At 39.4% G+C, this 13,662-nt stretch overlaps 1 protein-coding gene across 4 annotated transcripts in view; it reads left to right on the top strand.

Moving 5' to 3' along the window:
- Window positions 1-13,112, top strand: part of E2F3 (E2F transcription factor 3) — a 101,228-nt gene extending 88,116 nt beyond the window's left edge. For 2 of the 4 annotated variants that reach the window (XM_016189119.2, XM_060189303.1), the window contains exons 3-7: window positions 1,232-1,433; window positions 3,251-3,409; window positions 6,670-6,784; window positions 8,123-8,258; window positions 9,532-13,112. In XM_016189119.2, coding sequence (XP_016044605.2) covers window positions 1,232-1,433; window positions 3,251-3,409; window positions 6,670-6,784; window positions 8,123-8,258; window positions 9,532-9,794 — 875 coding nt within the window. In that variant the 3' untranslated portion in view covers window positions 9,795-13,112. Of the gene's footprint in view, window positions 1-1,213; window positions 1,434-3,250; window positions 3,410-6,669; window positions 6,785-8,122; window positions 8,259-9,531 lie in introns of all 4 variants that reach the window. The other 2 variants (XM_007525155.3, XM_060189302.1) reach the window with 1 other exon arrangement.
- Window positions 13,113-13,662: the final 550 nt, after the last annotated feature.

Genomic DNA, 13,662 nt, shown 5'->3' with positions numbered 1-13,662 from the left:
TCCACAAAATAAACAACAAATACATGTATTTCACATTCAACCCAAAATACAAGTACCCTGGCACCGTTCTATTTAATTTTAACTTTTCTCTTAATGGACAGTACTTGGGAGATTAAGGCTAACTGAATGTAAATGAGCTGTGCCCAAGTTGTGATATCAGTTAAAGTCTAAATCTCTAGCTAATAATGTGGTAAAATAACAGCTGGTTGGGGAGCGGTGAGTTAGCTTACTTGGGAAGATAGATACCCGTTCTGGTCATGTGCACAACCCAAGTTAGATCCTGGCCCCACCACACCAAGGATGGTGTTTTTCCCTTTCTCCCTCTGTGTCTCTGTCCTCTTTTTCTGGAAAAGTTGATTGAGAGAGAACGAGAACTGAGAACAATTGCTTGCAGCTTGTTTCCCTTTTCCTCAAATGTGATCACTACTCCTGTTGGGAAAGAATGAAAAGAACCAAATAGTTGCATCCCAGGAGGTGGCACAGTAATGTTCTGCTTCTTTCTCCTTCTATGACTAAGAAATTCTAACAGTCTTTGTACTCTTCTTGCCCATAGTTTGCTCTTTGGCCATTCCAGAAATTGTAATGCTCAATTGAGTCCTTTACTTGTGTACGTCTAAGACAATAGATATAATATTAAATAAAGGCATTATCATTCAAATAGCATTGGGAGATTCAATTAAAAGGTTTTTCCAAATAAAGTATTACTTGAAAACCTAATGAACAAAATGAATAAGTTTTATACATACAAGGTCACTGAACCTGAAAGCTCTGTTTAGATGGGTCTTTCTGAGTCTCTGCCAAGAAATGTTGGAGGAATTCAAACCTGGCCCCATCAATCTAGCTTCCATACGTGCTGTTCCCATGAGACTCCAACACTTTTTCATTCATTCAAGAGATATTTTTGAGCACCTACTACATGTGGGATACATCACTAGATCCAGGGAGTGGGTAAGCCAAAGTAGAAGCTATAGTAATTCACAGTAAAATAATCAAACAAGAATTTTTACTGCCCTGTTTTTTTTTTTTTTCCTAAGAAAACAGTTTCAGAGCTTCCTATAACTTAAAAAGAAAACAAACAAAACAACAAAAACAGCTTTGCTTCCAGTACTTGGGCTGCAGAGGGAAAAAGGGCTTGCTTAACTGCAGAGAAACCCTTCATTTCTTTCCCTTTCCCCCCTATTCCCGACCCGCTTGGTTTTTGTTTTTCTTTAAGCTCCCAAATCTCCCTCAGAAAAAACACGGTATGATACATCACTTGGTCTGCTCACCAAGAAGTTCATTCAGCTACTGAGCCAGTCGCCTGATGGAGTCTTGGATTTGAACAAGGCAGCAGAGGTGCTGAAAGTACAAAAGAGAAGAATCTATGACATCACCAATGTACTGGAAGGCATCCACCTCATTAAGAAGAAGTCTAAGAACAACGTGCAGTGGATGTGAGTAGAGGTCTCAGCCTCCCATTCTCTGACTCTGCTGGGATCCATTCTGACTGTTTTGAGTCTCTCTCTCCTTGTCCAACCTTGATAACTAAATGTGTGCTTACATATGTTATCTAATAAATGTTAGAGGTGTCTTTGGCTTGTCTCTGTAGGGATTTGGAAACTAAAGTATGGCTGTGTACTGACACCTCTTTATGTATATGATCAGAACTCAGCAGCCAAGTACTTCCCCCATCATTACACTGGCAGATTAACTCACTTACTGTGTAAATCAAGGCAAAACTTAAATATTTGCCTATTCTGTAAAGCAGGGATGCTGACATTTGTCACCGGTTACACCCACATGTATAAAAATGTCATTTATGACTAAATGTTTGATAATGCCATTTGTGAGTTACGAGGACCTAAGCAGTCAGTATTTTAGAAAGGACCATTAAAAAACATTCCGGGAGGAATAAATCTTATGAGGTGACTGAAAAAAATACCTCAAATTTTATAAGGTAAACAAGTAATTTGGGGGAAATTTGAGGTGATTTGCATATTCATTTTGGCCTCTTAAGTATTGATGTTTTTCTTGAACATAATATATGTCTGTTTCTCTGTCTTCCTTTTTTCTTTTTCTTCTTATAAACCCCTTACCTGTTATTTTAGGTAACTTTTCTTTTAATATTGAACCATTCCATCTTTCTTTTGACTATTTGTTTGTTTTTTACGAGAGCACTGCTCGGCTCTGACTTATGGTGGTATGGGATTGAATCTGGGACTTCAAGGCCGCAGGCATAAGTGTCTCTTTGCATAACCATTATGTTATCTCCCAGGCCCTGTATGTCTTTCTGTATCCACTCTCCCTGCCCCCTTTCTTCCTGTCTTTTTTGTCCCTCCTTCCTTCCCCCCCATCTTTGCCTCCAGGGTTATCACTGGGGCTCTGGTGCCTGCACTATGAATCCACTGCTCCTGGAAGCCATTTTTCCCATTTTGTTGCCCTTGTTGTTGTTATAGCTGTTGTTGTTGGATAGGACAGAGAAATCAAGACAGGAGGGGAAGACAGAGAGAAAGATAGACACCTGCAGACCTGTTTCACCGTCCGTGATGCAACTCCTCTGCAGGCAGGGAGCTGGGGACTCAAACCCGTATCCTTACACTGGTCCTTGGGCTTAGCACCATGTATTCTTAACCTGCTGCCCTCCTGCTGCCCCCCCCTTCTTTCCTTCCTTCCTTCTTTCTTTCTTTCCTCCCTCCCTCCCTTCCTTCTTTCCTTCCTTCCTCCCGTCCTTCCTTCCTTTCTTCCACCCTGGGAGTTATATGGCAAGAAAGAGCTTCTTCCTCTTGCCCTTTACATTTGAGTCTTCTGAAGAAACAGGCCTCAGCTGAGGGAAAGAAACCTGAAAATAGTGTTTTTCCAATTAATTAATTTAATGTGAAAGATGAAGAGCTGCATAAATGAAAAAAAATTGTCTAAGTGGCTGGGCATGGCATACCCTGGTGAACACACGTTACCATGTGTTCCAGCCCCTAGTCCCCACCTGCAGAAAGCTTTACAAGTGGTGAAACAGTGCTGCAATTGTCTCTCTTTCTCTCTCCCTTTCTTCCTTGCCCCTTCCCTTCTCAGTTTTCTCTGTCCGTGTGTGTGTGTGTGTGTGTGTGTGTGTGTGTGTGTGTTAAAATCCTGGTTTTAATACCCAACTACCAAGCAATGTGACCACTTCTATCTAGAGAGGACATTTACCCCAGGATTGATTTATCTGCTCTCTCTTCAACCTTGCCCCTTAACCTCTCATGAGTAGCCATTAAAGAGCTTGTGTTTGGGTTTCTAGGGGCTGCAGCCTATCTGAGGATGGGGGCATGCTTGCCCAGTGTCAAGGCCTGTCAAAAGAAGTGACTGAGCTCAGTCAGGAAGAAAAGAAGTTAGATGAATTGATCCAAAGCTGCACCCTGGACCTCAAACTGTTAACCGAGGATTCAGAGAATCAAAGATATCCTTTATGCAACATGTTTACTGGGAGTCAGTATTTCCCAGACTATTTCCAGAGTTCACGATCTAATACTTGCCTATTCTACCATGGTAGAGTTTTACACGTGTGTGTGTGTGTGTGTGTGTGTGTGTGTGTGTGTGTGTGTGTGTGTGTGTGTGTAAATTCACTTTTGTCTTAGAAGTCACTATGTAAGAGTAGTCACCTAACGAAATCCTACCATATCTATTTTTGATAGTCAGGTGGTAACTGTTTTTTAAAAGCATTTTTTCCATGTGTGTTTGGGACTTAATGATGTACTCATTTTAAAGCAACACTATTATAAGTTACTTAAGGTGCTGATATTAATATTAATGATAATATTCAACACATTTGCCTTTGACTTCCAGATTTCTGGTGGGTGTTTGTTAATTGTTACTGTTGGGGTTCTCACATTCTATTTTCTTTTCGACAGATATTAGAACAATTGCAATTTATTGGAGGTATCTATCTGATGGAGCTATAGTTAAAATGTTCAAAGGAGTATAGAAAAATCTTTCTATACAATTTAGAATATAAAATTTTGCAAAATACTACTAAACCACCAACATATAGATATTTCTAGATAATTGTTCATTTCTTATAAACTAAAGGATTAGCCTTGTCAGCTGATGATTAGTGAGATGGAGAAGAGGTTTAATGATTTGAACCCCCTATAGTGGCCAGAGTGGGCTTATGGGTAGAGGAACAAAAATAGCTCTAGTTTGACTGTTTCCATCATTGTTTAGGTGGGAACCCCATTGAGGAGGCAATGTGGTAGTTACACATGATTGTCAGCTTTCTGGAACATGTAGCTTATATCCTTGTCACCTACACTAGCTTTCTCTGGAGCCTTTGTGGAACAAAATGAAAGCGTCTTTGCAGGGTGCTGCTAACCCAAGAAGCAAATTCAGAAGGGAGCCACAGTGGAAACACTTTTAAGTTTGTAAAATTAGAGAATATGTTTGCACAACTCATTTCAATTCACCATTCAGTTCCCAATTTGGTACAGCTTGTTCACAAATGTGTTGAAATTTTCCTTCCTGCAGCTTGTTGAGTAATTATTTTTTTTGTTTGTTTGTTGTTGTTTTTTTTCATTTAATGAGTTCTTGTCATGTCACTTTTTGACAGTAAGCTGTGGGCTAAGTACCTAGTTATCAGGTTTTTGTTGTTGTTGTTGTTTTTCCAGCATTCTTAGTAAAAATTCAGGACTACCAAGTTTTCTACAAATGCACCAACCAGTTGGCTACCTGGAGGTATTAAATGGTGACCAACAGCCCAGAAGCCTGCATGAGCCATCTCAATAAGTGTCATTCTAACTCAGCTATTGTCTTAACTGTTGAAACTTAAACAGACATACTTGACATAAATGTTTCTCAATATATATTCAGATTTGAGGTGGATGTGCTTTTTCTCTGGACAGTGGGTTCATAGCTTCCTTAGGTTTCTAAATAGAAAGCTACTATTTGAGGGAGTCGGGCTGTAGCGCAGCGGGTTAAGCGCAGGTGGCGCAAAGCACAAGGACTGGCATAAGGATCCCGGTTCGAACCCCGGCTCCCCACCTGCAGGGGAGTCGCTTCACAGGCGGTGAAGCAGGTCTGCAGGTGTCTTATCTTTCTCTCCCCCTCTCTGTCTTCCCCTCCTCTCCCCATTTCTCTCTGTCCTATCCAACAACGACAACAACAATAATAACTACAACAATAAAACAACAAGGGCAACAAAAGGGAATAAATAAATAAAATAAATATTAAAAAAAAAAGAAAGCTACTATTTAAAAGGAATTTGTTTCCTCAAATCTTTCTCTAAACCCTATTTCTGTATTAAGCATACTAGGTTGGCTCTGTTCCCTGAAAAAATGCCTTCATTGAGTTGTTATTCACTACTTTATCTTAGACTTTTTTTGTGTGGATTAATATTTTAACATTTATTTATTTTATTCCTTTTTTAAATTTTTTATCTTCATTTATTTGTTGGATAGAGACAGTCAGAAATTGAAAGGGGGTGATAGAGAGAAAGAGAGACAGAGAGACACCTGCAGCACTATTTCACCACCTGTGCAGCTTTCTCCCTGCGGGTGGGGACCGGGGGCTTGAACCTGGGTCTTTGCACACTGTAACATGTGCGCTCAACCAGGTGCGCCACCACCTGGCCCCTGTTTGTTTATTTTGTGAGAGCACTGCTCAGCTCTGGCTTATGATGGTGCTGAGGATTGATCGTGGGACCTTTGGTGCTTCAGGCATGAAAGCCTTTTTGCATGACCATTATGCTATTTTCCCAGCCCTGTGGATTAATATTTTTAAACCAACTGACCAGAGATATTGTATGTCAATTATGTTACTCCATGGCCCTTATAAAAGAAAACCATGTGGCCCATCTTTTGAGTGCCAGTAAAATTTTCTCTCTCTAGACAAGGTTGCATAAATACAATTATCATACAATAATTATCTCCTTTCATGATAGCCTCTTGGGTTTGACTGCCAGTACATTTAAAAGAATTATGTTCCTAGAAGTAAGTATCAAAGTATTAAAATATTATAGTACTACCTTTTCCTAAATCAGTGTTTCTCAAAAAAAAAAAAAAATTCAAGTCACAAAAAATTGGGCAGCTACTTTTCTCCTTGTGAGCACTAAGATAGTGGTAGAATTAAAATTAATAATGCCTGTGCAATATTCTGAGTCCTACTACTAATATACCTGTTTGCTGCTAGTTCACTGAGTTGGGTAACTGCTAACACTTATAATCAAATAGCAGGTAGAAATCAGGAATTTTAAGAAAATGTAATTAATAGAGCTTGATTTGTTTCTTGTAAATTGGAATTTGCCATCATTTAATTTATAGAACAGAATAGAATATTTTATTGGGCTTCATGCAATACCTGTGCTCCAGAAGAAACCTTGCTGACCAAGAAAAATCCCTGACCAAATTGGGTTCTAGTTTTCCTTTGTTTCTTATAACTATTCTGTTTCTGTCATCATTTTAATGACCTAAATAGCCATCAGCATTTTAGAAACAAGTGAGAGAAAGCTGTACATTTTTTGTGTGTGTTTAGGCTATCAGCTGTACATTTTGTGTGTGTGTTCTAGGCTATTAAAAAAGTTCATGTGGATCCAAGATATTTAAATGCCTGAATAGATATTTAAAGTTATAAAATATTTTTAACGTATTTCCATGTATCTTTTTTTGTTATCTTCATAATGGTTATTTATAGCTGCAACTAGATGGAAGATTTCCTTAACACTCATACGTTAGCTTATGTAACATATCAAGATATTCGAAAAATTAGTGGCCTTAAAGACCAAACTGTTATAGTTGTGAAAGCCCCTCCAGAAACAAGACTTGAAGTGCCTGACCCAATAGAGGTAAGAAAATGGTGACTAAATATATATGCACACACACACACAATAGAATACTACTCAACTACTAAAAATGGTGAATTCACCTTCACCCTGTTTGGGATTTGGATGGAGCTTAAAGGAATCATGTTAAGTGAGATAAGCCAGACAGAAAAGAATGAATATGGGATGGTCCCCACTCATAGAAGTTGAAAAAGAAGAAAGTGAAGCACAAAGCAGAGCTAGAACTGGATTCGGAGTACTGCACCAAAGTAAAACTGGGAGATGGATGGATTCTTAGGTCTACCGTGGGGGCTGGTGGAGGGGAGGGGGTGGTAGGGATACAGATTTCTGCTGTTAGGAATGTTGTTAAAATATACTCCTATTAACATATGTATATATTTAAGCTGTGCTTTTATTTATTTTCTTTTTTTCTTTTTTCTTCTTTTTTTCTCTTTTCCTTTTGCCTTCAGGGTTATCTCTGGGGCTCGGTGCCAGCACTATGAATCCACTGCTCCTGGAGGCTATTTTTCCCATTCTGTTGCCCTTGATGTGGTTGTTATTGTTATTGTTTTTATAGCTGTTGTTGTCATTGTTAGATAGGACAAAGAAATCGAAAGAGGAGGAGAGAAAGATCAACACCTGCAGACCTGCTTCACCACTTGCAAAGCAACCCCCCTATAGGTGGGGGGCTCGAACCACGGTCCTTGCATCAGTCCTTGCCCTTTGTGCCATGTGTGCTTAACCCGCTGCACTACCGCCCAGCCCTTTATTTTTTATTTTTACCAGAACACTGCTCAGCTCTGGCTTCTGGTGGTGTGGGAGATTGAACCTGGGACCTCAGAGCCTCAGGCATCAGAATCTCTATTAACTCATAATCTTATAAATCACTATTTTTTTTCAGTATATCAGGGGGAAAAACTGTAATTTTTAAACATTTTTATTTTTTATTTTTTTTGGATAGAGAGAAAAATTGAGAGGGGAGGTAGAGATAGAGAGGAAGAGAGACATATACAGCTCTGCTTTACCACTCATGAAGCTTCCCCCCTGCAGGTGAGGGCCAAGGGCTTGAACCCAGGTACGCCACTGCCTGACACCCCCCCCCCCACACACACACACACACACACAAAAAAAAAAAACTTTATAAAGCCAATGAACTGGGTAGGGAAGGTCCTCAGGTTGTAGCTTACCATCTATTACCCTAGAAGATGGGTATAATGAGATAGAATAGATAGAATGCTGATGACAGAGCAGTAAACAATGAGATTTAGTATCTTCCCATTCTTAAAGGAAAATTACTATAGTCTCCATTTGTAAAAAAAAAAAAAAAAAAAGTTGGCTCAATTGTCTCATTTCTGTTCATAGAGCCTACAAATTCATTTGGCAAGTACCCAAGGACCCATTGAGGTTTATTTGTGTCCAGAAGAAACTGAAACACACAGTCCAATGAAAACAAACACCCAAGACCACAATGGGAATACCCCTAAACCCACTTCCAAAGGTAAAAAATATATATATAAATAAATAAATAAACTTTGTCATTTGGAAAGCATGATAAAAATAAAGGTGACTAGAAGGATACTGTTTTAGAAACACAAGTCTAGGCAAGAAAGAAAAACTTATTACGGTAATTTTTTTTTTCAGAGGCATTCTGGTAAGTTTACTGAATAAAATAATGATGGGGCAGATGACTTCTTCACACAGTAATAGAGCCCCTTCAGCCTTTTGCTGTCAGCGGGAACCATTTTTCTTAGTGTTTTGGAAAACCAGCTGAAGTGAGGAGTGAAGCTGTGAGCTGTCTGGGTGAATCATCAACTACACTTGGCCACACACCTTTCAATGATGCTGCAGAGATCATTATAGAGGGAAATGAAGAAAAGAGAGAAGGAAGGAAGAAAGAACGGGGGGGGGGGGTGGGAAACTAGGAAGAGGAGAGGCAGTTTCAAAGGAATCTCTTTGCTGCCTTATCAATTTTTTCTCTACTATCTACCAACATGGCAGCAAGAATAGGAATGATTTAATACTGAAGGGGGAAAAAATAGCATTTTGAGTGGTAAATGAGAATTTTTTTTATCCTAGAAATATATATGTGTGTGTGTGTGTGTGTTTATTTGTTGCCGCAAGGATTAGCACAAGGACTCAGTATTTGCACAGCTCCACTACCACTCCCAGCAGCCTTTATTTTTCTTTTTTTGATAGAGGACGAGACATAGGGAAGGAGAGACACCTGCAGCACTGTTCCACCATTCATGGAGCTTCCCCCTCCTGAAATTGGGGAACAGGATCATGAACCCAAGTCCTCACTGGTGGTAACATGGTCTATCAGGTGTGCCACCCGACGCCTCAAAATAAATATCTTTTACATGTTTAAGAGCACCTTTAGTAAGGTGGTTGTTCAAAATGGAGTAACACTGATGACTGTCTACTAGCAATCCACCTATTCAGTGTGGATGTTTTCTGGTTTCTTTTCTTTTAGACAGTGACTGGTAAAAGAAAGAGAAGTTTTTGAACTTGTTAATCTCTGATCTTCAAGCTATATGTATTGTTTGTTCACTGTGGGTATCTTAAAGAAGATGAGTGAGTGGCTTAGATAAAGCAAGCAAAGACAGGAGTCTGCTAGTGAAAGATGTGATCTGTATCACAGTCTAATTGTTGATAGTAGAAGGTGTGTGCATTTTATAGTAGCAACATATATGTTTTTGTAAAAAAAAAAAATTAAAAAAAAACTAATTGGATCCTTTTTATTGTTGTTCCCACCAAATGTTTCGTTTCAGACTTGGCTTCAACCAACTCAGGACATAGTGATTGCTCAATTTCTATGGCAAACCTTTCTCCTTTGGCCTCCCCTACCAACCTTTTACAGCAGACTGAGGACCAAATTCCTTCCAACCTTGAAGGACCATTTGTGAACTTACTGCCTCCCCTGCTCCAAGAAGACTATCTCCTAAGCCTTGGGGAGGAAGAAGGCATCAGCGATCTCTTTGATGCTTATGATTTGGAAAAGCTCCCACTGGTGGAAGACTTTATGTGTAGTTGATTTTGCTTTGTGTGAACTCCCCTTATAAACCAATATTTTTTTATCATCGAACCAGAACATCTGTCATGCAGTGTTGTCCCTTCCTACCTTCTTCCTCCAAGATAGTATCGTGAAGTAAGCTACAAACTTCAGAACAAAGCTGACATTTTAATGAATTTTTAAAAAAATTTTTTTTCCCTTTTTTGGTCTAAACGCACAGTTGCAGGTTCCCTTGGGAAAGCCTTGCTTTGCCCCAGGCTCCAAAATCTCCTGGATGAGTCAGCAAGTGAGAAAATGTGCAATCAGGTGTCTCTCACCATAACCTTCCCTTCCCTCCCAGATTGGTTTGCTGTGCCTGACAGATGGGCTGTAGACTGGGGTGGGTCTGGCCACCTGGCCCACTCGAAAACAGCAATCTTCCTTAATAGCATTTCAAGCCGTGCCTTCTCCACAGAATGCATGTCTTTGGGGTCTGCTAATATGGAATGGAACTGCAGGAACTGTAAACTTGAAGTCATGCAAAAGTATGAAATGGATTTCTTCAGCTCTTCCTAGGAATATTTAAATGATTGTCATAATTCAGTTTAAGCTATGGACTGTGTGTCCCACTAGGAGGTCCAGAGAACCTCTCTCCGCAGCCTTTTTGATAAAGAATCTGATATCAATTACTTGTTGCAAATACAGAGGAATAGTAGAGTTCTGCCACTCTGAGCTATTGTGGATTTTCCTGTCTCCAGAAACCACTTCCACTCCCCTGCCTCCTGATGTATTTGTACGTTTCAGGTTGATTTGTAGCAAATGCCTACTTAGGAATTATGAATTGTTTTAGGTTGTTTTTTTTTAAGCTGCCATTTAAGCATTCCTGTGGTACTCATCACCATTTCAATTTGTTTACTTTATAAGCAGTTTTTGCTAGATTATTTAAGCAGAGGGAAAGAACCTCTACTGATCAGAGCAATGTAAACCTGTGAGATCAAAGGTTTAACAGCCTCTACAAGAAACATGGCCCCATCTTGCTTCCTTTCCCAGGAGGGGGAGCTTACTGACATGGGTGGCCCATTTGAAAGGAGAACCCAGTCAGATGACTTAGCAACTCCAAGGAGCAGCAGGTTACGGATCCCTCCTCCGTCCTTGGGTTTCCCGGGCCTCTGTGACTGGGGAAAGGGCTCTCTTACATTTCACTCAGGGAGACCACTTCTCAGGATGGGGTCAGATGGAGAGGCCTCTAGGGAGAAAGACATCCCCATTGTGTGAGTGGTGTTCTGTCAGTGGCATTTTACTCAAGGTGGTATGAGAACCAGGAGCTCTCACTGTGTAGGGAGCTGCAGCAGTTCTAGCCGGAACTCATTCCCCTTCCTCTGTGAAGGAGTAAATCGCATCAAGGGGAATCGGCACATAGAAAGTGAATAGAGAATGCCAGGGTGTCTTCAGAAATGGTGTCCCCAAGTTGGAGGCTTCGTGTCAGCTATAAGTCCTACCAGTGATGTCCAAAGTGGCTTTTCTCATGGCCATCTCCCGCAGGAAATGTGATTCCTTCCGTACCTCAAATCCATTCCATGGATGCTAGGAATGGCGGGAGTGAAGAAGTCATAAAAAGAAAAAAAAATTTTTTTTTAAACAAACCTGAAAAGGGACAGTTAAATTGAAATGCTATGTGCCTCACATAGTAGGCACTCAATTCACATGCCTTTCATTGAATTGAAAAAAAAAGTCTCCCTTAGGATAAAAATAATAACTTAAAAATCACGAAAGCCCCAGCCAGTTTACTCTTGGTAGGTTTCCACAATATGCAAAGTGGTGGTGGGGTCAAAACAAGTGACACCAGCACTTTAAACTATTTGTGTAGGTATGCATGGTTGTATGTTTGGGAAGAAAAACAAAGGTGCAGACTATCTTCCTTTTTCTTCGGCCTCCATCCCCAGCCTCCTCCCCTCACACACACTGGACTTGGTACAAAAATATTGGTGTGATTCAAAATGAAGCATTGGGGTGGGGGAGGGAGGGGGGACTTTGTGTTAAGTGCCTACTGGAAATGCACTGTGGGGTTTTTTCCTGTATGGGAAACCTAGTTTATGCCAAGCTTTTCCCCATTTCACATACTTATCTCATCTGGTTAGCTGCCTCTGCTTCCAGCTTTGTGTCATTCTCTTTGCCAGCTGCACAAAGCTGATTTTTTTTCCAAAGTCTAAAGACTGAGCTCACCTGGCTAGGTTGTTGTGTGTTTGGTTGAGTTTCTTGTTAAACCTTTTTTGTAATATAATGCCATATTTATTGTTTTAAAAATGAAAGGAATACTAACAAGTCTTAAAAGTTCTTTCATGCATAAAATTTTCTTTTCCAGTGAATAGACCTAACTGGTGTACTATAATTCGATGTCCATAATGTACTGTTTGCATTAGTTTTTTTTTTTTTCTTGACATAGTATCTGGCACACAAAGTGGGTTAGTACTACAGTATTTGTGTTACTTTACGTACTAAGTATGCAGGTTTCCTGGTACCCTTAAGTTGCTGCTATTAAAGCTCACACATGAAATAGCTAAAAGTTACAAGTGTGCGAATTATGACTGCGTGAGCCTTAGAAAATAAAATGTATAAAGGGCAACACATGAGCTGTCAAACAGTGTTAGGTGTGTGTTTATATGTACAGATTTGTGCATAGCAATTGTTCTATTTAAGTTGATATGTAGTCTTCTCACATTTTCATTATATAGCAATTTTGTACAAAAAGAGCAATTAATTTGTAAACACTGCCAGAATATTTTCTAGCTGGTTTGTAATTTTTTAAGAGTGTTATTTTGTTTTTCGTTGTTTTTCTTTGTGTGTGTGTGTGTGTTTCTTGTTTTCATTATTTTGTTGTTATTGTTGTAAGTGTAGATCTGTAAATAAAATTGCAGTATTTAAAGCTTTAGCTTTCAGGAAAAAGAAAGTAATAAACTCAGTGTGTGCATGACAACTCGTGAGTATGAGAGGAGGGACTTGAAGGAAGATGCCTTGTAGGATCAGTTGGGTAGCAATTGTCAGAATATGGGAATTTCTTTTCCTATTGGGTACACAATTTTGTCCACAGGAAGTATTCCTCCCCAAATTGGGAGTAGGCAAACTACTAATCAGTTTAGCTTTGTGTTGTATGCTAGTTGGAAAAAAAAAAAAAAAAAAAGGAAAAAGAAAAGAAAATATGTAATATAATGTAAAAAAAATTAAAAAGCTTTTATGATGGATTTTGTAAATGGATTTGTTACAGGGTAACCTGTTCTCTAGCTGTGATCTTACCACTTCAAATGGGTGTAATTTGAATAAATTTTGTATGGTAAAGGATCAATAAAATGATTTTTTTAAAGAGTTCAGACTTGTGAATGGCTTTTCTTAAAATCATGTACCTACGTTAGTGTATTTTCTAAAGAGATGCTTCAATAAGTGAAATGAAAAGATAGAACAAAAACTCAAAGCATCATGTTTATCCTGTTGAGCAAATTTTTGCTGTGCACCCATGCTCAGCGCCTTAAGAAGCAGAACCTTGTCTTTAGGCTCTTTCAACTAGAATTCACAAGTATGGGAGGGTTTTTCACACTGAAAAAGTGACAAGTATATATCCCTCATAAGGAGTATGAAGACAGTAAATTTTATTTCTGAAGACCATTACTAGGGACTGGCAAGACAATTCACCTGGATAGGGCACCTTCTTTGCCATGTACATGAGCCAGATTTGAGCCCATCTTCTACCTCTTTGGAAAAAGTTTCCATACTGTGATTCATATTCTCTCTCTCTCTCTCTCTCTCTCTCTCTCTCTCTTTCTCTCTCTCATCTTCCTCTCTGAAAAACCCTGGCAGCTACAACAAATAAACATAAAGGAGACTTATATAGCACACGTGGCGCAAAGCCAAGGACCAG

This window comes from Erinaceus europaeus, chromosome 4 (genome assembly GCF_950295315.1).
Source record: "Erinaceus europaeus chromosome 4, mEriEur2.1, whole genome shotgun sequence".
NCBI classification, from domain to species: Eukaryota; Metazoa; Chordata; class Mammalia; order Eulipotyphla; family Erinaceidae; genus Erinaceus; species Erinaceus europaeus.
This window is presented reverse-complemented; position numbering and strand designations above follow the sequence as displayed.